At 36.8% G+C, this 23,956-nt stretch overlaps 1 protein-coding gene across 1 annotated transcript in view; it reads right to left on the bottom strand.

The window, feature by feature from the left end:
- LOC117406232 (dynein heavy chain domain-containing protein 1) overlaps positions 1-23,956 on the bottom strand; it is a 304,176-nt gene that overhangs the window by 194,172 nt on the left and 86,048 nt on the right. Inside the window, exons 17-20 of the mRNA XM_059029741.1 lie at positions 12,542-12,633; positions 11,595-11,811; positions 6,969-7,094; positions 6,489-6,586 (exon numbers count right to left, since the gene is read on the bottom strand). Coding sequence (XP_058885724.1) covers positions 6,489-6,586; positions 6,969-7,094; positions 11,595-11,811; positions 12,542-12,633 — 533 coding nt within the window. The remainder of the gene's footprint in view (positions 1-6,488; positions 6,587-6,968; positions 7,095-11,594; positions 11,812-12,541; positions 12,634-23,956) is intronic.

Here is a 23,956-nt window from a genome sequence, read left to right as displayed (position 1 = left end):
GTGACAGTAAATGTTGTTTCAGCTGTTCAAAAGCTGACTGAACTCAACTTTGCACCTTTCTTTTTAAGGTCATTCAAAGGCTCTGCAATGATAGAAAAAAACAGGTAAAAAACTGAGGTACCAGCCTGTCATTCCTAGGAACTGTTGTAGTTCCCTTAGGTTGGTTGGTAATGGGTAATGATTGCCTCAGTCTTTGCAGGATCTGCATGCACACCAGCAGTAGAAATGGACATTTCTTTAGGTTAATAGTAAGGCCACCCTTACAGAGGTTTTCAAAGATGTCCTTCAAGTGCTGTGCTATATCTGAAGAGTAGATAATAACATCATCTAGATAAACTAGACAAATCCTTCCCTGCAAGTCACCCAATATTAACTCCATTAACCGCTGAAAGGCTGCTGGAGCATTTTTCAGGCCAAAAGGCATGACATTAAATTGATATAAGCCATAGGCGGTTCCAAATGCAGTCAAAGGTTTAGTGTCATCGTTCATTTTCACTTGACAATAACCACAATTCAGATCAATTATAGAAAACACTTTAGCACCAGACAATGAAGCTAGAATGTCATTAACAGTTGACATAGGGTAAGCATCAGTTACACTTTCTGCATTTAATTTTCGGTAATCTACACCGAATCTTTGTGAGGCATCCTTTTTGGGGATAAGCACAACAGGTGATGCCTACGGGGAGTATGAAGGTTCTATAATCATCTAAATGCACATTTACAAGTTGTTGTTTACATGCAGCCATTGGGTATGGCCTTTGTTTAATAGCAGGCCCTTCTTTCACATAGATATGGTGACACAATACAGCAGTCTTCCCAGGTTTCGGTGTACAGACATCTAAATACATTTCCATCATATCAGATATTTCTTGTTCACAATTAAATACAAGATCCATGCGAGACAATGCCTTGTTTATATATGATTTACGCTCTTCCTCCAAAGACATATCTGTTTTAGAATCTGAGGGAGTTACCAAATTAACCAGAATCTAGACAGAAGTATTAGGGATTGGTTTACAAGTATTTACATGTGCAAAACCAGACTGAAAGGGATATTTTTATTTCTACAGAATATAGTTAAGACTCTTCACATCAATCAACATCCCTGCCGATGAGATAAAAGCTTCAGATAATTCATTTATTGATGCGGCACATATTGCTTCAGACCTTCAATTATTTCAATAACACTCTAGCTTCTGGTTAACACCAGCAAATACATTTTTCATCTTTAGTTGGCTTTCAAAGCTGTCCTGCCACTTAACATGCAATTCATCTACAACCAGTCTAATCATTTCCACTGATTGCATGATGGTTGTAAGCGGGTTAAGGTACAAAAGAGGGTGAGCGCTGTTTACAGAGTTCAAATCCATGGAGAGAAGCAATAAAGTTGAATTTTATATAAATATAAAAGACACATTTTAAAAAATGGTGGATTTTGCACCCTGCCGAATTTTCGTCACTGTTGTCAAGGTGTTTAATACCTTGGCTGTTACAGAAATATGAAATGGAAGTTTGTCGCTGTGTGTCCATTGTAATTTTTTTCTGACTACTTGCACAGAACATCAGATTACTTATAGCTTTACACCGTAGTACAGGTCATTACATCTTCCCCGCAGGGTAAACGGAAATCCACAAGTTTTACAAACAAATTTCTGCAATTAATTGTTAGTCCTATTACACATTATTTTATTTTAAACAGATTTTGCAAGAGCCTTGTAAACGCCATGAAAGCATAAATGACTGTTTAGCAGAGGATAGCGTAGAGAACACTACTGAATCAGAATCATTTCCTGCAGCAGGGTGTGATGTAGGTGTAGAAAGATGTCAGCAGTCCAAACACTGAAATGGAGAGTGTCTTACAAAAGCCATGGGTAAGAGTACAATTTAACACGGTAGTAATACAGTAACATTTTGTAAAGATACTTTCATAAAAACAAGATCCCATCATATTTCACAATCAGGGCACTTCCTGAGTTGCAGGCATAAGTATTGGCACCCCCTATCTGAAATCAGATAATGTACCTGCAATCTTTACTAGTGCTTGCTAGGATAAATGAGTGTTCAATAAACTTCATAAACATATCACTGTTATATAGTTTAATTAACAATTTGTTTTTTTGCAAATACTTGCTAGCTCCCTGCGTAGCCATGCTGTTTCTGTTCCACTTCCCTTCCCCTGTGATTATCTGTTGCTCCTGCCTCCACCGCCAGAGGAACTGGAGCTACCTACCAAGGGTCCGCCTAGGGCTGCAAAGAGACATTACAAAAAACTGCTGTTTCCAATTAAAAATTCATTAATAGCTATGGAATTGTTGCTGAAAATAGAGCTATGAAATAAAAAAAAACACTAATAAACTGGAAATACATTTTTACAATTTCATTCTTTTTTTCATATTGGTGGGCATACAGTTTAAATATAAGGTAACTTAAAATATGAACAGCCTATTGTGTCCTTGATTGTTATTGACCTCTCTTTTTTTTTCTTCTAAATACTAGGCTTAGTCCAGTTATTTTTTATGAGGTATCTGTAACACTTCGGTATCTGCAGAAAGATTGATTAACGGCCACATTTGTTCCGTCAAGAATAAACTTATTTACCAAATTAAAATCAGTGTCTGTGTTTTTATCTGCTGTACATGGATAAACTTATGAAGCCTTCTTGTTTTAAATTTAGTGCTGCCTGACCGTCACAGTCTCCCATTATATGCAATATATAAATATATTGTTTGAAAACACTGCATACACTTTTAAATATATTAATGTGAATATATTTATTTACAACATATTTTACAATGTATTTTTAATATAATTTAGAAAAATAAAATGTATAAATGTGAATACGTTGATTTACAAAGTACATTTATAGTATATTATAAATATATTTAAGCAACATGTCATGTTTAAGAAAATATATTATAAATACATTTCAAGTTTAAAAAATATATAATTCCATATATTAAAAATATATTTATTTTCCAGGCATCCATTAGCCATAGATTCCAATTTACTGTATTCGTCTGTGTGTGTTTCTGTATGTAGTGTTTTTTTGTGTATAGTTAATTTTGGTAATTTTTATTTTTTGTTTGCTTTGTATTTCAACTCCGTATTTTAATATACAGTACATTTGTACGGTTACAGTTTCTATTAGTACACTGATATGTTAGTTAATTCAGTTTGCTTTAAACAATGTGTTTTGAGCTTGAGAGTGTTTTTAAAGTGACTAGTAGTGTGTTTTGAGTGTACTACTACACCGGTGTATTGCCTGTGCATGCACTGTTTCAGAGCGGGAGAGTAAACATCAAGGAACAAGTGACTAAGAAAATGATGAAAAACAATGTAAGCGGCGCTCAAAAACCTGATGTGTCAAAGACAACTTCTGTGTCAATCCCTTGTCTTTTACAATGGTTCCACAAATGGGGGCCCACAAATCTGTTTGGCGCCAGGCCCACACAAGGTTAATCCGGCCCTGGCTGTGGTAGTCGTAGTTAGAGCTCTGGACTCTGACGGCTGGGTTTAAGCCATATAATGGCTGTTCATGTACAATATTTGTATGACTCTATAGTACTTTGACAAGGTAGTCACCAAAAATAAAAACAACAACACCAATAATAATAATAATAATAATAATAATAATAATAATAATAATAACTAGATGGTAACTTTACAAGTAAAGTTGTGGGGCTTGCTTTAGCTCTTTAAAGGTATTTTTGTGGTAGTGGATATTTAAAAAGTTTTACTTTTTAAAGCAAAGCAGTTACATACAGTCAAAGTCAAACTGAGTAAAGTAATTGGTCTGATTACTTTGATAGACTACTATATCAACCTTATTACTTTGGATTGTGGGGCAGTTAGATCACACATTTCATCAGACATGTACCATTTGATTGGTAGAAGGTATTTCTGAACTGATTTCAGATTTGAATAGCAGAGAAGTAGAGGAAGATTTCATAAACTCTAACTTATTGGGAAAGTGGTCAAAGTAGCTGATTTGTGTCAAAAGTTACATCGTTTACAGGAAATGGAATGTTGGAAGTCTGGGAGTTTTTAAACAATGGGGAGCTTTAGAATGTTGAAAAAAGTACCATTAAAGTGAATGAAGATGGACAAAAAAGGACAAAAAGCTTAATAGTTTAAAAAGTATAAAATATATCAAAAAGTTGTATACAAGCACACTATTCCAGACCGGTCTACACGTTTTAAAGTTTGAATTACGTTTCAGCTTAAACGATGTAAGAGGAGTAGCGTGCCGAAGAAGAAGAAGAAGAAGAAGAAGAAGAAGAAGAAGAAGAAGAAGATCGAAGATTTAAAGTGGGGACTCTTGCTTCGCAAGCCCCACTAATAATAATGTGATATTCCCACCTCTGAACGCTAGATCTCCTTTGAACGTTTATACAGTTTCTCACTCAATTCTAATATTATTTTGTCAATATAAATCGACGATAGGAAGTAGTACAGTACTTCAGGCGGGGGAAACCGGTCGCAGAGGTCCTGGTGCTGCCTAGCGCACAGGCCGGGTCGCTATAGATCCAAATACACAGCAACTATGCTAGAATAAAACGCTATGCTATAGCAGGTAGGGTGGTACTTGGATGAGCTGAATGTCCATTTAAAGTGACGAGAAAAAAAACAAACAAACAAAAAAAACATACAGCCAGCTATCCCGGTTTAGCTTCACATTTAATGTCATCATAAAAACGGGTACTTGGATTTTTGCTGTGCTGGCGTTAAAACATTCTACATGAAAAAAAAAAAAAGATTTATCAAAACGTACTGCAGCTAAACATCACATTGCGTAGGGCAAAAACAACAATATAAATGATTAATGCACTTAACATTGATTCTTATCAAGAGTTGGCTTCTTTAGAAAGAAATGTATAATTGGTTGTTTTTTTTCTCTGTTTCGTGTTAGTGCTGCACTGTAAACCAGAGTACAGAGTAACTTGGGAAAGTGACAGTAATGAGAAACGTCTTTGTGGCTCGAATTGTACATACCGCAGTGTCTGTACAGCCCGAGATCACAGTAATGTGAAGAAATTAAAAACAATATTTATAATGAATTTTACACTCTTAAAAAATAAAGTGGGTACGTTTTTTTATCATCTTTTTTTTTCGTCTTCACAATGAAGAATTGAAACGATTTCTACCGAGGTGGCTGCCTCAATGGACGCTACGCGCCTGTATTAATAATAATAGTGGGGGGTGGGGGGGTGCCATGACAGCGGCCACCGTGGCAACTCGGCAAGTATATTCTCTTTAATTATTTGAGAAACTATTACCCCGACAACAATATCGGTCTTAAAAGCAAATATCAACAGAGCCCAATGTAATATTTCTAGCAAGTGTGCACCCTTAGTGTAAAATAGACACTGATCCTACCGCTATAACAAAGTTTACAATCGGTTTGAATTTTCTTGTACAGGAGGCAACCCCACTCCTGGAAGGAAGACGCCAACCATTACTCCAACAGGTAAGTGTTATTTTTTATATGAAACATATCTGCATTAACAAATAACAATTCTCCACACAGTTCAGGTTGTGCCAGTATATTTCGAGTGAAGGACTATTCCTCCATCACATGGTTAATCAAAAAAGTGCTCTGTGCATAAAAACATTGTGTGTTCATTAATATACGACCTCCATCAACAATAAAGGACTATGTCATTTGGACTACCGGTATTTATAATTTGTTCAAACATATCTCAGTCTACGAAATTCCCTTCACAATAAAAACATCACTTCTCCATCCATATAAAAACAAATAAAAACGGCTACAACAGCAAATACATTTCACTTGCCAGTGGCACAAACGGCCTTTAATAGTTTCTGAAATTTAAAATCACCTACCTGTTTGTGCTCTAGGTACTTTATTCTCATACTTAACGTTGTGCTTTTTGATAAGATGCAGTCTGTCCCACTTAATCTAGCAGTAGTAATATTCAACACTGTTAATGGCTGTATCTTCAATACAATATTACTATGGGAATTTCTATACTGTGGTCTGTTTTAGTTCACCTGTTTCTGAAGCTGCACAACTGCATGCATGCTGGCAATAGGGTGGGGGGTTATTCATTTTGGGCATTATTGAAAAAGAGCAATACAGTTATAATAAACACAACCTGATTATTTAACCCAAAAATTACTCCTGATTAAACTGACAATAATTACACAACATGCTATTTATATGTCATATGTTGGTGACATATACAAATGGCTATATTGTATACTGCAGCAACTTAAAAAGATTTAAGCTAGTAAAATAAAAATGAAATAAAAAAAATTATAAAACCTACTCATATTTAATTTTTTTATATTTAAAGTTAAATTAGAGACGTGTCACGTGATAACAGCATCATCACACCAGGTGAAAAAAAATAGTCTGAAGATACATGGCACTTACATTACCCTGCATAGCTAGGAATACCCACACCCTGCAAAATCCAATAACCTAACCATAGAAGGATCCAGCTTGAAAGAACAATACTCACCAGTTCTGGCTTCTCAACACCGACTTCCATCTCATAAAACACTCTGTTCAGGAAAACCCATTTTAGTTGGAATTTTTCCCACAGATACAGTAGCTCCTCTGTAGATTCAGATTAAGCAAAAAGCACAAGTTGGGAGGATGAAGACTTCAGCATTACTTCTAACCTCAAATTGACATTTTAACACTCTGGAATAGCAGACCCTCTGAACTAAGGAGAGTATTTTTAAGCCATGATAAAAGCATTTTAAGTACATTTACAAAATGTTATAATGTTCCTAAGTATAAACCTGCTTTACATTTGTATGTTTTTTCGGTTAAGATTATTTTGATTCTATTTTTAGTCCAGATTTTTATTAATATAAATATACTTAACACCAATTACAAAAACTAAAAAAAAAGACCTCTAATAACTTTTGCCCATACATTAACTAGCATCGTATCGATCAGACCCTTTTACAAATTTCAAGTTTCCCTATCATACCCAATTGCTGAAGTAGCTGCTCCCAGTTTTCCACTTCCTGCCTGAACTCAGAGATGTAAGGGGATGACGTCATGATAGAGAGCGTCATGACACAGTCCTCAATCAGAGTCCGGAGATCCTCTGAACCTGTGGGGATGGACACTTTAATGCATTCATTGTCATTAACTCTAGCTGTGGGGTTGCCTTGAATTAATGGGGGATTATAGCAAATGATATTGATCCATAAAGCTTACCAGTCATGCACTTTTTCAGTTACTTTTGGACAACACTGTATATTGCAATAGGAATTTCCTTTAACACATTTGTATTCCTGCTCGGTAAATATGGCACTTTTACAAATATAACGAATTACATTGTAAATAGATTACTTTCAATGTGTGCTTTAAAACATGTGTGGAGTAGTGGTTAGGGCTCTGGACTCTTGACCGGAGGGTCGTGGGTTCAATCCCTGGTGGGGGGACACTGCTGCTGTACCCTTGAGCAAGGTACTTTACCTAGATTGCTCCAGTAAAAAACCCAACTGTATAAATGGGTAATTGTATATAAAAAAATAATGTAATTGTATGTAAAAATAATGTGATAACAATTGTAAGTTGCCCTGGATAAGGGCGTCTGCTAAGAAATAAATAATAATAATAATAATAATAATAATAATAATAATGTTGTATTTACTGTTTTAAGTATTTTCTTAATTAAATCGATGAAAAATAATCCTCAGACGCATCATTGCAGTTACCTACAGAACCTCTTGTGGCTGAATATGTTTATTTTAACAATATGTTTAACACTATATTTATAAACCTCTCATCCTTGGCATGTTAGCAGACACAGTAAAATGAAGATACCGCTAGTAATAGGTATGTAACAGGACGGCTGAATGATGAATTACCCCACACCAGAAAGCAGACAGACACAAGTACTTGCGGGGGAAAGCGCTGGTGCGCACGTATTTATTTAAAATAAAGTAATTAAATAAAACAACATTCACAGAGCTAAATAAAAGGGTTGAACAAAAACAGATCTTGAACACAAACAAAATAAACTTCCACCAAACAAGCACCATGCTTCCTGCACACGTAGCAATTGTTTTACTTTTTACTTTCTGTTTCGTTTTTTCCTGTCTCTCTCTCTCATACACACGTTCCTCCTTCCAAACATGTATAAGTAGGCTTGAGGTTTTAGGTTTTAACCAATAATAACTGAAAAAACACCCACGAAGACCTATTTAGAAAATTCAATTTTTTAAGATTATTTTTGTTCTTGTTTAGGACCAATAAATTCAGGACCAGTAATTATTTTAAAGTTAAGTTAACATTTATATTTACAAAATGAATAATTAATGTAAAATATTCAAAAATAATAAAACATCAGTATTACAATAAAATAAGTGTAATAAATAACCAAAAATACACATTAATAATAAGTCAACTGGTTAAACTCTGTTAGCATTAAGCTTTGCAGTAGTGTATTCGTGTTTGCCTCCTAATTGTTTGTATAAACCGGTGAGTTGAGTTGAAAACCTATGTGCAATTTATTATAGAAACTGAAAATTGATGCGTTTGAGTGGTGTTTATTTTTCCTATGTTCGTTCTGTTGCTAGAAAGACACTCCGGGTATATTTCTAGCGAACCACGCAAGTTTCTGAAAACTGAATTGCGGAAGTCTAGCACCTACACAAACATTTTTTAAAGTGTTTACATCCCACCCCTATCACTTCTGATTGGCTAGCTGTGGAAGAAGCTGATCTTCTATAAGTTACAAAGAAACCCAGAAAAGGTTGCCTGACAGCCTCAGGCAAGGCAGACTAATATTTTAAACTTAAGATATTATTTACATTTTTTTGTAAATTAGCAAATAAGTGATACTGCTTTCTTAATGCATGAACCTGACATTTAAATGCAGCAGTCTAGTAAAGTTACAAAAAAACAAACACATAGTCGCTAAGGAATTAGCGGATTGGAGAAAAAGGTGTTGTATAATGTACTTGTTGGGATGTTTTAAAAAAAAAAAAAAAAAGGTTTACTGTTTAGAAGCATTTCAAGGAAAACTTTCCCTGGCAAAAAACATAATGATTTTTTTTTTCTTTTTTTTTCTTTTGCTTTCAGTGTTGCTAAACTAGTTTAAAAAAAAAAAAAAGTGGAACATGTTAGCCATCATGGGACACGGTTTAAAATAAATAAGTATATGTGAATAAGTATATTGCAATGTGCAGGTGTAGATGGTGCAGTGCTCAGGAATAAAACTTCAATGAAACAGCTCCTTTATTTGGCTGGGTTGCAGGCTCGCAACACTTAAATAATAAGTACCTGGCTCTACACAACGACGTGTATCGCACAGGTAATACCAAGGGATACAGTCCTGAAATAATAAACAAAACAACACAAATAATACACAATCAGCCACTCAGAGAGAGGGAAAGCCAACACACCCTCTTCCCCAGCTCTCCGTGTCATTGCCATGACTGACAGGTGGATCTTACGAGGCTGCTACCCTCTTCCTGCAGAACCATGCATGCGCCAGACAGTCAGCACAGATCTCCTCTGTTACAATCACACACACACCAGGCTTACCCAGTTCCTTTGAAATAGACTCCTATATATTATCTTTCAAATCTATCTTTATAATTGTGATGCCCTATGTCATAAGCTCTGGGTATTTTTTCATCGACAAATATTATTGTTTTCTCGTCATTTTGGATACTGCCGCATCGCGTCTGGTGGGTAGCAGCCTTTATTACTTCCTTCTGGCAAAGATAATTGAGTGGTATAGTGAAGAGGAAGAAGTCGTACAAATTAATAAATTCACTGAGACCAGTGTTGGCGCTAGGATTTAATGCGAAGTAAACCCACCCCCCACCCCCCAAAAAAAGAAAAGAAGCAAAACACAGAGCGCTGCTGCAGCACAACCTAAAGAAAACCTTTTGAAAATAAATACATCAGCAGCAAAATCTGAAATCGGTCAAAAACTTATTTTTTTCTTCAAGAAAACATATTCTAACAAGACAGTAATTAATCAAGTAACAGTATATCCAAACATTTTAATAAATCAATTATGTAGCAAGATTAATCAATTTGATTAATAACTCGATTTTGTTAATATTGAAACATATTAATATCTTCAGATTAGTCACAGAACCTATTAATCATAGGCATCAATTGGATTTTTAAATTAATGTTATCAAGTACAAAAAAGTTAGTATGAAAATGTATATATAAAAAAAACATTCTCAAAACCTAGCCTGCAGTACAAATGCATTCGTTACAACTCATAAGCGAAAACATAGTTCTATGAACATACTTAAATTAGTACTGCAAAAGCTATATTGCATACATAGAAAACTTTTGTTTGAGTCTATGTATATTTTAGTTGTATATTGTTGTGTTGTGTAAAAGAAAAAAAGTACAGTACATACAGTAAGCTACACAAGTAAATACTTTTCGGCGTATTTCAATTGTCTATGTACTACATAATTAATTACTGATAAGAAAATATTTAAGTTTGTGTTTAATTAAATAACTCTGCAATGATTTGTTGCAGTGCTTCTCCCTTCATTAATAAAGCACATTAACATATAAAAGAAACCAAAACAAAATGTATTTATTGCCGTTGTTATTTAATATATATTTTTGTAGTTTCTTTTATATTTTAAGATGCTTTATTTTAACGTAACGAAAAGCCCAGAAACATTTAAACAGGAAGTTTCACATACAAACAGCTAGTTGAATCTATGCCATTGAGAGGTATGCATAAAATAACAGGCACAAACCAAAGTCGTAAATCAGGGAAAAATGATAATACATCAAGGGTAAGCGAGAAACTTCGATATTATAATGAGATTCGTACATTTGCATAAAAAGTAGTTTGAAAGGAACAGTCATAACTAAACTACAGCAGCAGGGATGAAACTGAGTTACGGGAGTTTAAATGACTTTAGTACGTCGTGGGTAGGTCTACGAAGTCACAAAAACCTACGAATAGTCAATATACGAAAGAAAAAACAAAGATACATAGAGCCCAAAGAGTGGAAAACAGGGAGAACCTATTTTTATATTTGAATAACTCCCAAGTATTGCTTATTATAGTTCTACTCTTAGTATGTTGCTTAAATTTACCAGCAAATATGTTGCAAACTGCACTGAAAGGAAAAATAAATTTGTTGAGGTGAGGTGGGGTCACAGGGAACCTTTTGTGTATCTCGAAGAATTTAGTGAACCCGTCAAGCTATATGACTAGATCTGCCCCAGTTAATCACTAATTGATTGATTGTGTTCACTGTTAAATAAAACAAAAATTCTACAAAGTTATATTCTAATTTTGTGTGTTTTGTGCGACGGGGAGGGGTCAAGTAGATTTTTCTAGCATTTTGTCCCTTGGACAACAAGCTTTTTTCAAAAATTGCACACCCCTGTACATGGGTATAAGGTTAGTGTTTTAATTGTATAGAATTCAACCTTTTTTGTACCTATGATGAGCAGTAGAGAAGCTAATATGTGTAGAGTGGCGAAGAGGACTGTAAAGGGACACCTGAGTGGTACCATAAAGAAAGCAAGCTTAGAACTGATACATTATTTAGTACTTCTTTGTAAAGAAGATTTATAAATGAATCTTTGTTTATTATCGGCTTACCAATGATTGTGAAGGTGCCAGTGTCCCGTGAGCGTCTCCCCTGCTCTGGTTGCCGAAATTTTCCACTGGGGGGTCGCTTGGAGCGGTCAGGGGGCAAGTCCTTATGGATCTCTGTAAGGATGAAATTGGCCAATCTGAACTCCTCTCCTTCCCATCTCCTCTGTAACTTCCTAAAGACCTGCTCCATGTCAAACTCTGCTTTCCCTTCCTGCCAGGTCTAAAACCGCAAAACAAGAACGAGAGTTCAATTGAAAAGTGACATACAGTCAGGTAATTCAAATAACAAAAAAGGATTCTGTCACATGTTTGACTACATATGTGGTCATGTGAACTTCCCATAAAATCATCCTGTGAAATTAATATCTTATTCAGGTCTACGTAATTATTAGTGGGGATTATGTAGCTCTCGGCACATTCTTCAGTGTAAACAGATGTGTATTGTCCAGTTGTTGAAGGTTTCTGAAAATGTGTGCCATTGTCGATCAATCATGACCCGCTTGAGGGAAACTGTTTATGAACAGTTGCACACTTGCACCCACTATCATGTCCATTATAGTCACCAAGACTGATAGTTGCTAAATTGTTGCCTACCAATGGTAGCTTTGTTTTGTTGGTTTTGTGTGTCACTTTTTGTGCTCTATTGATTGGAATGGTAAGAATTGCTACATTTGCTAAAGGAAGGGTTTGTAGTTTACTATAACACCAACACTAGGCATAAAGTTGTTATACAATGTTAGTTATGTTTGCTGTAATAATACAGTACATTTTATGATTAAATAATTGGTATTGTACTGTGTGGTACTATTATACGACACATTTTGTATACAGTGTTTAAATTAAGGAAAACAAATATGAGCATTTAGTGAGGTGAAGGGAAGGCTATTTTTGTAAGTTGTAGCTATCTGTGACCTCATTTTTGTGTTTCTTTATACAGTGACGGAGATTACCTTAATGATTAGGTCCTGGTGCTCTAGCAGGTTTTTGGAGAGCAGGTCTGAGACTGACATATTGATTACAGGCTCATACACCAACTCCATACCTGGAACATAGAAAATGTATTGTATATTGATGGTTATTTATCCAGTTGAACTTATTTTACAATTAACAATTCTTGAAATATATACCAAGATTCTCTTTATCTCAATAATTTGTGGAAACAATTTCATAGATGTACAGTACAGTTAGTTATCGGTACAGTAGTCTCCACGTATAGGAACACCTCTTAAGAGAACACTTCAGCTTCGGGAACAACCTTGGTGAAATGGAATGTTCCCATCGTAAATGCTCTGCCAAAATGAACCGGAACGGCGCTTAAAAGAACACCTTTTTGGCACCGATAGCGATTCGTTGCTAACTGATTCAAAACTGATACTGTACTTTTGTAACCTTGTAACAGGTCTGTGCTGGCTATCTGACACATGCATGATCCTGCAGGATGAGGTTGTGAGCCCCGTAGGATCTGCCTGTCAATCATGGCGGTGACACAGAGAGGTTGGGTGAGGGTGTGTTGTCTCTCCCTCTCTCTGAGTGGTTGTGAGGCAGCGGGCCTTGGGGGGGGGGGGGTCACTCAACCTATAAAATTATGCTTTGCTGCTCTCTCCCTATATAGTGTATTTATAATTTTGATACGTACCCGAGTGGGATGTGTAGCAGCTTAGCTGGGGAAAGCCTGGGCAACCCTGACAGTACAGAGAGAGATTAGCAAAGCACAGGCTAAAGACCCAAGCCGTAAGGCTATTAACGGTTGGGAACGCTGCAGATCGCAACACCTTTTGTTTGTAGTTTTATTATTGTGTTCTATTTTCCTTTTTTTCTTTTGCCTTCTGTTTTGACTGTTATTTTCAGCACCTGTGTGTGCACTGGAAGTCGCCTGATCAGAGAAATTTACCATCGTTGGTATTTTCACTAAGATAACCTGAGACCGAACCTTACCATTGCTGGTATTGTTCATCCGCAGTACATCAGTGCCCCCTTGTGTCCCAAATAAAACTTGGACGCTGGTGAGGCAAACTCAAAGAAACTTTCTGTCTCCCTTATGTTCAGTGAAACCCCACACCCTCTCACAAACCTGATAACTCATCATCATCAGACTCAAATTAAAATGGTTTATTCAAAACTGACTTGTCATCACGAGAGTAATCTAGATCTGCTGCTGCATTTTTTAATGTGTGTACGGGTGCTGTGTTAATAACCATTGTGTTAAAATTCATGCTCATGTATTCATACTGTTAGAGAGGCTGCTGCATTCTTTTCGTATGTAAGGTATGTAGTTTGTCAGTTTATTAACGTTAGTTTATTAGTATAGTTTATTAACATATGCTTGCCTATTGCTTTTCTCTTACTTATCTTGATGTACGTGCGTCATTACATAATAAATACATTTAAATGTATTGATTCATATTATGATTGGCCTTGGTATATTCTGCCTTCTGCATTTACTAAAGGGCACTACGGGAGTTAGAAAAAAGAAAAAAGAAAGAAAGAAAAAAGCCTTCTTTATTTTCTCCCCATATACAATAAAAGTCATGTTGTGCAATGGCATATTTTATATATTTCTGCTTACTCGAGAAATATTGATTGATGAGACGTAACCTCAATTCTCTTCCTTTCGGCATTGTCAGGCTCCATGGATTGGGGTGACAGTGCTATGTGAGTACAATCAATAGCACCCATCACATTGGGGAAGCCAGCAAACTGTTAGAAGCCCACTTTCACATCCTGTAAACCTGTCCTCTATGTGGGAAATTCCCTGTGTATTCAACATGTGTAGGATGCATTGTATGAGTGACATTCCCATTAAGCCAATCCCAGCTCACAGAGGTAGTAAAATAGCCAATCAAATGGCACACAGAATCCATTTCCTCATCCACATGTGTAACAGCACAGCACACATCATTTTGATTAGGATAGCGAAACAAAGGCATGTTTAAACTGTTTATTTTACTTTGTGTAAAATTTAAAATCAGTAGCCAAAAAGTAGTTGGAGATGTCATGGAAGCGAAAGGAGGAGGCGGAACACAGAAGATTCCAAAATCGTTAGCCAGATTATTTTTTCACTGAATAATTTTGACAGCAAGGCAATATGTCTGATTTGCAGTGCAACGGTTGCGGTTATAAAAGATTATAGCATACAACGTCACTATGACGCTGCACAAAGCAACGCATTTTGAGTTTACTGGAAATTAAAGAAGCTATGGAGTCTCAACTAAAGGTTGTTTTTTTTTAAATGAGAAGAAAAAATGAAAGTGCTGTAGATGTCAGTTTTATTGTTAATAAAGAGATTGTATGTGCTGCCAAACCTTTCAGATGGTGAATTTGTTAAAAGGTGCATGCTTAAAACAGCTAATGTAATATGCCCTGAACAAATCTAATTTTTTTCTAATGTCAGTTTGTCTCGGAACACGGTCGCTGAGCATATTACCGAAATGGCAGGTAATATTAACTTTAATGTTATTGAAGAGCTTTTAAGTTTAAGCATGAACAACACAACCATTGGAAAGGACTTTTTTAACTCCAAGAAGCCATGGAAAGTGCAGAATCACCTTGGAAGAAACTAACTGGGATTACAACAGATGGTGCACCATATATGACTGGGCAAAAGACTGGACTGGCTAAAACTAAAGAAAGAAATGCAGAAGAACCAATTTTCTTACACTGGATTCTGCATCAACAGGCATTATGTGGAAAAGTTGCAGAATTAGAACACAATGATCAATTATCAAGTGTGTGAGCAAAGAAGTGCCAAGTGTCCTGTCAGAAGTCATAGAAAGGTGCATTTCATAGTGGTACTGTTTACTAAATCACATTTTCACCACTTGCCAGTATCTTTTTTTTCAGTGCTGTTAAAAACGTTATATTTTGGAATAGAAGTTAAATATTGAAACTTAGCATTATATATCTTTTTCTTTTTACTTTTTTTAGATTTCCATTGAATGTAAAATACTCTTCCATTTCCTCCATTGTATTATATTTGTGATATTGAGTTTTGAGTTTTGTCAGTGTTCTAGGAAAGCTGCTTCTAGTTATTTGCCTATTTTTTACTATAAAATACATTCAGTAATATGTTGATTAATTGATTGAAACCGTACCTGCATACTTATTGATGACGAGGAATCGGGCAGTGGGGGTAATGTGTTTTGTGTAAAGTAGTATATTTGAATATACTGGCCTGCATACAAATTCTATAGACATTTTTAGCTACATTTATAACTTTTTTTTTTCGGTGTGGCTGACCAAGTGAACAGAATTACGCTGGAAGAAAAATGTCTTCTTTTTGGCAGGTTAAATTAAAAAATATATATTTGTATAAAAACAAAACATAAAATACATGTTTTCAGCTTATTTGTCTTAGTCTTATCCAGACACAACAGGCCTATTTGTACTTACCTAACAATGTGCGCAAAAAATTTTAAAGTTTCATGGCTTCATTTCAAATAATTTCTCCCCACAAAACACATTGTGGCAGCATCACTCCCCAGCACCATCGCATGCTTGCATGATGCCTTGTGAGTGCAGACGCTGTATAAAAGCTGAACAGGACCCATTTTATCATGCAAAGCAAAAACAGTGAGCTGTGGAAACACCTGACTTGGTTTCAAGAAAAGCACATTTTATTGTTTTTTTTGTTTGTTTGTTTGTTTGTTTTTGCTTTCAGATTACTAAATGATTATTATTTTTACTGTCGAATTTCATTTTTAAATTAAAATGTCTAAAAAACAGTGTTTGATGGACAAGTTCCTCAAAGCTGTAACCAAGGATCCAGTTCCAGCAAAACGTGATTATAGTGATTCAGAAAAGGATGATGGACCAGAATCTCATCGAACAAAACGAAAGAATGCATCTTTCACAAGAAACTATGATGGCGATTACTTGGAAGTTCGGGTTTACAGTTGATGACCATGGAGAAGTGCCGTGCCACAATGTGTTGTGTGTGGAGAAGTTTTAAGTAATGAAGCCATGAAACCTTCCAAATTGTTGCGACACCTGAGCACTAAACACAAGAATTTTGTGGAAAAGCCATTCGAATTCTTCCAACGAAAACGGGATGAGTTAAAGAAGCAGCAGAATTGAATGAGCTAAGCAGCTAAGGTCAGCACTGCCGCGGTCAGCACTGCCGTGTTCACAGCGACAGCGTGGGAGAAGTATGAGTGGACAAGGACATCACAGTTAGAAGCAGTAAGGAGAAATTACATCTTTAATTCCTTTAATCAGAAAACACTGCAGCTAAAGTCTAACAGCTGCGTGTCTTTTTCTGATAACAAGCTGAAACTCAGAACAGCTGATTCAAATTCGCCGCCGTTCTGAGACATGGGGGAGGGGCGGAGCCAACACCAAACAAACAAAAGCCAGCCATTGTTCACAGCGACAGTGGGAGAAGTACGAGTGGAAAAGTACATCACAGTTAGAAGCAGTTTAAAAGCAGGTTGACAGCTGCAGAAGCTAAACTAAACTTAAAAAACCCCCAAAAAAACATGGTTTTCAAGCCAGTAATCTGTGACAACTGCAAGATGTGGGAAATCCGAGAAAACCCAACAGAGCTCAACCAAGTGTGTGTAAAGTGCTGCACGATCCAGGACTTGCTTCAACGAGTAAGTCTGTTAGAAATGGAGCTGGAGGAAATGAGACCGCAACAGGAGCTTGAGTAGCTGACACATCCACAATTCATGGAAGTCTGCACCCCTAGCAGACTGAAATCCACCAGGGAGATGGAAGAGAGTCGAAACAGCTGGGTTCAGATAGGCAGAAGCAGGGAAAAGAAACTTTGTCAAACACAACCACCAGAAATCCAAACATCCAACAAATTTGAGCCACTTCAACAATTGGATGACCAAAACCAACATCAAGAGAATGAAAGGAACAACATCCAGGACCCTATAAACAGTGCTGGCCAGGCAGCAAAAAGAAGGGAGGTCATGATTGTTGGGGACTCCATATTGAGAAACACAGCAAGTTCAGTTCGCAGTTTGGACCCCCTTACTACAACAGTGTGCTGCCTTCCTGGAGCCTCTGTCACGCACATCACTGAGAAGGTGGACAGGCTCCTAGAACGAACAGGAGACGACCCGGTAGTAGTCGTCCACATCGGTACAAACAACATTGGAAGAGACAGGCCAAGATCCCTGCAAAACAAAGAGAGCTAGGAAGGAAATTAAAAGACAAGACCAAAACTGTGGTATTTTCTGGGATACTGCCGCCACCTTGCAAAGGACCATATGGACAGCTGGAAATACAAAATCAAAATGCATGGCTGAAATCGTGGTGCACACAGGAAGGCTTCACCTTTCTTGAACACTGGAGCACATTCTACAACAAGGACTATCTATATAGGTGGGACGGACTGCACTTAAACAAAAAGGGAACCAATCTACTCGGACAAAGGATCCTTCAGGAGGTCCAGAAGCATTTAAACTAGAAAGGATGGGGGGAGAAAACAAAAAAACAGAAGGGAGACCACATCAAAACAAGGGCAACAACTCAGGTAAGACCACTATTAAATGTATTTATCTTAATGCTAGAAGTCTCCGAAACAAAATGTTAGAACTTGAAGCTATTGCACTAACAAGTAACTACGATGTGATAGGTGTTACAGAAATGTGGTTGTCTGAGAGTGATGGAGACGAATATAATATTAGTAGGTACACACTGTATAGGAAAGACAGGCAGGACAGAAGAGGCGGAGGGGTAGCGCTATACATAAGAAATAGTCTTGAAGCCCAGGTGTTAAATGTGGACAAAGAAAACAACGGCGACTCAATATGGGTCAGAATAATGGACAAAAATTCAAAAGGCATAATAATAGGAGCATGCTATAGACCGCCAAATTCAGACGCCGTGCAAAATAATCTGATATACAATGACATTAGAAATGCGTGTAGAAAAGGAGAAGCCATACTAATGGGGGATTTCAACTTCCCCCATATAAAATGGGAAACCCGGTGGGGAGCACGACGGAAGAAATTGAAATGGTGGAAATGACAAATGACTGCTTCATAACGCAATTTGTCAAAGCACCGACTAGAGGGGAGGCATGCCTTGATTTAGTCTTTTCAAATAACGAAGACAGAATAACTAAAACAGAGGTCAGAGAGCCATTGGCAAACTCAGACCACAACATGGTCTCATTTGAAGTATTTTTTAAAACCCCAAAAGTAATGACTAAAGCTAAGGTTTACAATTTTAGAAAAGCAAACTATGAAGGTATGAAACAGAGACTAACAGAAGTAGATTAGAGTAAAATAGAGAAAACATCCACAGAAAAGGGATGGTTGTTTTTCAAAAATATAGTACTAGAGGTGCAAAACAATTACATCCCAAAAGTACAAATCTAAATCTAAAACAAAATGGCCAAAACTGTTTAATAGATCAATATTCAGCGAAAGAGGCACTTTACAAAGCATTTAAAAGGGACCAAAAACAAAGTACACAGAAAGAGTACTTGGAACTGCAAACACAAGTCAAAAAGGAAGTTAGAAAGGCCAAGAGAGAGATAGAAATCAATATTGCTAAGGGGGCTAAAACCAATTCCAAAATGTTTTTCCAATATTATAACAGCAAGAGAACATTCAAAGAGGAGGTTAAATGTCTAAGAGACACAAATGGCAAAATCATAGACAAAGAAAAACAAATAGCAAATATATTAAATGATTACTTTTCACAGGTTTTTACAAAGGAGGACATGGACAACATGCCCCACATGTCGACCTGTTCCTATCCAGTTTTAAATAACTTTAGCATAACAGAGGCAGAAGTGTTAAAGGGACTAGGAGCTCTTAAAATAAACAAATCCCCTGGGCCGGATGAGATCCTCCCAATAGTACTCAAAGAAATGACAGAAGTTATTTACAAACCGCTAACCAAGATCATGCAACAGTCTCTTGACACAGGGGTTGTAGTGACAGACTGGAAAATTGTAAACGTAATACCGATCCACAAAAAGGGAGACAAAACCGAACCAGGTAACTACAGTAAGCTTGACTTCTATTATATGTAAACTTATGGAAACTATAATAAGATCCAAAATGGAAAATTACCTATATGGTAACAATATCCTGGGAGACAGTCAGCATGGTTTTAGGAAAGGGAGATCGTGTCTAACTAACCTACTTGACTTTTTTGAGGATGCAACATCGACAATAGATAATTGCAAAGCATACAATATGGTTTATTTAGATTTCCAGAAAACTTTTGACAAAGTCCCGCATAAAAGATTAATTCTCAAACTGAACGCAGTAGGGATTCAAGGAAATGCATGCACATGGATTAGGGAGTGGTTAACATGTAGAAAACAGAAAGTACTGATTAGAGGAGAAACCTCCAAATGGAGCGAGGTAACAAGTGGTGTACCACAGGGATCAGTATTATGTCCTCTGCTATTCCTAATCTATATTAATGATTTAGATTCTGGTATAGTAAGCAAACTTGTTAAATTTGCAGACGACACAAAAATAGGAGGAGTGCAAACACAGTTGCAGCTGTAAAGGTCATTCAAAATGATCTAGACAGCATTCAGAACTGGGCAGACACATGGCAAATGATATTTAATAGAGAAAAGTGTCAAGTACTGCACGCAGGCAATAAAAATGTGCATTATAAATATCATATGCGAGATACTGAAATTGAAGAAGGAATCTATGAAAAAGACCTAGGAGTTTATGTTGACTGAGAAATGTCTTCATCTAGACCAGGGGTGTCAAACTCCAGTCCTCGAGGGCCGCAGGGTCTTCTGGTTTTCATTCCAACTTAAGCTCTCAATTAACATAATTTATCTAATTATTTGTTGAATTTGACTTATTTAATATTTTTCAAGGTATTTTACAGTTGATGGTTTTAAAAATGCACTTGATTCAAGGTACACTACATATGAAACATTTTGAGGCCTAAAGATAAGTGTTAAATGTGTCCAGTTAATCAAATAATTAGACCAATTGAGTAATTGAGAGCTTGGGTGGAACGAAAGCCAGAAGACACTGCGGCCCTCCAGGAACTGAGTTTGACACCCCTGATCTAGACAATGTGGGGAAGCTATAAAAAAAAGGTCAACAAGATGCTCGGATATATTGTGAGAAGTGTTGAATTTAAATCAAGGGAAGTAATGTTAAAACTCTACAATGCATTAGTAAGACCTCACCTAGAATATTGTGTTCAGTTCTGGTCACCTCGTTACAAAAAGGATATTGCTGCTCTAGAAAGAGTGCAAAGAAGAGCAACCAGAATTATCCCAGGTTTAAAAGGCATGTTGTATGCAGACAGGCTAAAAGAATTGAATCTATTCAGTCTTGAACAAAGAAGACCCAGGGGACTTTTTTGACCTGAAAAAAGAAACAAGGACCAGGGGTCACAAATGGAGATTAGATAAAGGGGCATTCAGAACAGAAAATAGGAGGCACTTTTTTACACAGAGAATTGTGAGGGTCTGGAACCAATTCCCCAGTAATGTTGTTGAAGCTGACACCCTGGAATCATTCAAGAAGCTGCTTGATGAGACTCTGGGATCAATAAGCTACTAACAACCAAACAAGCAAGATGGGCTGAATGGCCTCCTCTCGTTTGTAAACTTTCTTATGTTCTTATGTTAAAGACATCCTACCATGCTTCCTTACAGATCGCTAATGCTCACAGCTTACACTGTGGGAGAAGAACCCATATTACCCTGTGCACAGCTATCTGCAAGGAAATGTTAGGAGAGGAAGCGGACAAAAAAATAAGGTTGATCCCCCTTTCTGACAATACTGCGTAACAAACGCAACCCTTACGCAACGTCAAATAACTAGTATTTTGTAACGGAAATATAAATAAACTACTCTGAAAAATATAAATTGCCAAAGCAGTAGGATTGCACGACAGAAAGAAGAAAATTGATGGACAAGGCAGGATTGTTTACAACACATATAATGTAATAGGAAGGACATTAAATCAAATGGCAACACCAGAATTCGAATAGTAGATGAAATGGGATAAGCAATGAACATTACAATTATAAAACACAGTATCAAACACTGATTAAGTAACAATTTGCACAAAAAGTGTTCCCCTATGCAGACATTTAACCCAGACAGTCCAGCACAGATCAAAGCTTTTAACAATGAATAACTTCATATAGACGGTATTGTACTGATTAAAGTGTTCAACAATTAGTCCATTAAAAGAGCCAAACGCCCTCCTTAGAGAAAAAAATGTCCAGAAAACCAAAACAAATAATTCAAGGAGAGTCCCGAGCTGTTGTCTTAGGTCTGTATTAAGACAAGGCAAAATCGGCGCCAGAACAGTTCAAACACAAAAAAAATAAACAAATGAGGCGTCTGCATGAAGTGCTCGTTCAACCCTGATTAATAAATAAATAAACAAATAAATGAGACTTCTGTACAAGGTGCTCGTTTAACCCTGATTAATTAATAAATAAATAAATAAATAAATAAATAAATAAATAAATAAATGAGACTTCTGTACGAGGTGCTCGTTTAACCCTTATTAATAAATAAATAAATAAACAAATAAATGAGACTTCTGTACGAGGTGCTCGTTTAACCCTGATTAATAAATAAATAAATAAATAAACAAATAAATGAGACTTCTGTACGAGATGCTCGTTTAACCCAGATAAATAAATAAATAAACAAATAAATGAGACTTCTGTACGAGATGCTCGTTTAACCCAGATAAATAAATAAATAAACAAATAAATGAGACTTCTGTACGAGATGCTCGTTTAACCCATATAAATAAATAAATAAACAAATAAATGAGACTTCTGTACAAGGTGCTCGTTTAACCCTGATTAATAAATAAATAAATAAATAAACAAATAAATGAGACTTCTGTACGAGATGCTCGTTTAACCCAGTTAAAATAAATAAATGAGACTTCTGTACGAGGTGCTCGTTTAACCCAGTTAAAATAAATAAATGAGACTTCTGTACGAGGTGCTCGTTTAACCCAGTTAAAATAAATAAATGAGGCTTCTGTATGAGGCGCTCGTTTAACACAGATAAAATAAATAAATGAGACTTCTGTACGAGGTGCTCGTTTAACCCAGATAAAATAAATAAACAAATTATGGTAATATCCCCAAACAGTCAGTAACAGCATGGCCAATCCAGCAGCAAAAACAACAATATCCCTCCCCAGTTGGGGATCTCACCCAGCTCTTCCTCGGTGCTGTCACGCTTGGAGTTCCAGCCAGAAATTAAGACAAAAGTGAAGTTTGGGAAAATAAATGGACTAGTTGCTGTCACCGCTCTCAGGATAAAAAATAGTTGTATTCCGTGGATAGTTTAATTTGATCAGGATTTTAGATAACTGGATACTTTCAGGCTGGAAAATGGCAGATTAGATGAACTATTCTGTTTCTAACAAACCAAACGGGTGAGGCTTCCCTGTCTCTTCTTAGCAGAGCAGCCAACTTTTCCCTCAAACACACCATTTCAAAAACAAACAAACAAACACACACACACACACCAAAAAACAGACAACCACTGCAGAGGTGTTCCGCGTTCTGAACGAATACTTTGATCGATGTAGCCTTGATTGGCGTGAATGTTATGGAATCCGTACAGATGGTGCAGCTACAATGGCCGGGCGTCATTCAGGTCTGGTAACCTGAGTGAAGCAAGTTGTTCCAAATTGTCAGTCGATCTGGTGTTTCATTCATCGCGAAATGCTAGCCACCAAGACGATGAGTTTTCTTCATTAAGTTTTGAACCATGTCGTCAGAGTTAATGTAAATGTTATCAGAGCCAACACTCGCTTGTTTGCAAGGATGTGTGAAGAGAGGGGAGCGGAGCACACGCAGCTGCTACTACACACGGAGGTTCGTGGCTATCAAGAGAAAAGGTTCTCACTTGAACCTCGAAATGAACTCAGAGTGCTTCTGTTACAAAAGAAACCTGCCCTGACAGAAATGTTCAGTGATGATCAAATTTATCTGTTTGCATATTTTTGCTGATATTTTTTCACAGATGAATGAAATGAACTTGTCTCTTCAGGGTAAGGAGTTGAGCATATTTTGTCTGGCAGTTAAAGTGTGGGCATTTAAGCAGAAACTTTTGACATGGAGGAGGAAAGCTGGATTAAACATTTACGATGTTTCTGACCTTAGCTGAGGCTTTGTCATCTGGACTGAGTGATAAGCTGATTGAATTGTCCAATGACAACGGCCTGAAGGCAACCTTCGAGCAACACAGCTCGCTGGCTGCATTTTGGATCAGAGTGCAGCCTGAATATCCAGAGCTAAGCGACAACGCGCTGAAAAGCCTGGTCATGTTCGCACAACATATCGTTGCGAGGCTGGGTTCTCAGCTATGACGGTGATTAAAACAAAGGACAGAAACTGTGTGGACATCTGAAATCCTCTGCGAGTGGCTCTG

Source organism: Acipenser ruthenus, chromosome 9 (assembly GCF_902713425.1).
Source record: "Acipenser ruthenus chromosome 9, fAciRut3.2 maternal haplotype, whole genome shotgun sequence".
Lineage (NCBI taxonomy): Eukaryota > Metazoa > Chordata > Actinopteri > Acipenseriformes > Acipenseridae > Acipenser > Acipenser ruthenus.
The sequence above is the reverse complement of the archived record's forward strand: the minus strand, read 5'-3'. Positions and strand labels throughout refer to the sequence as shown.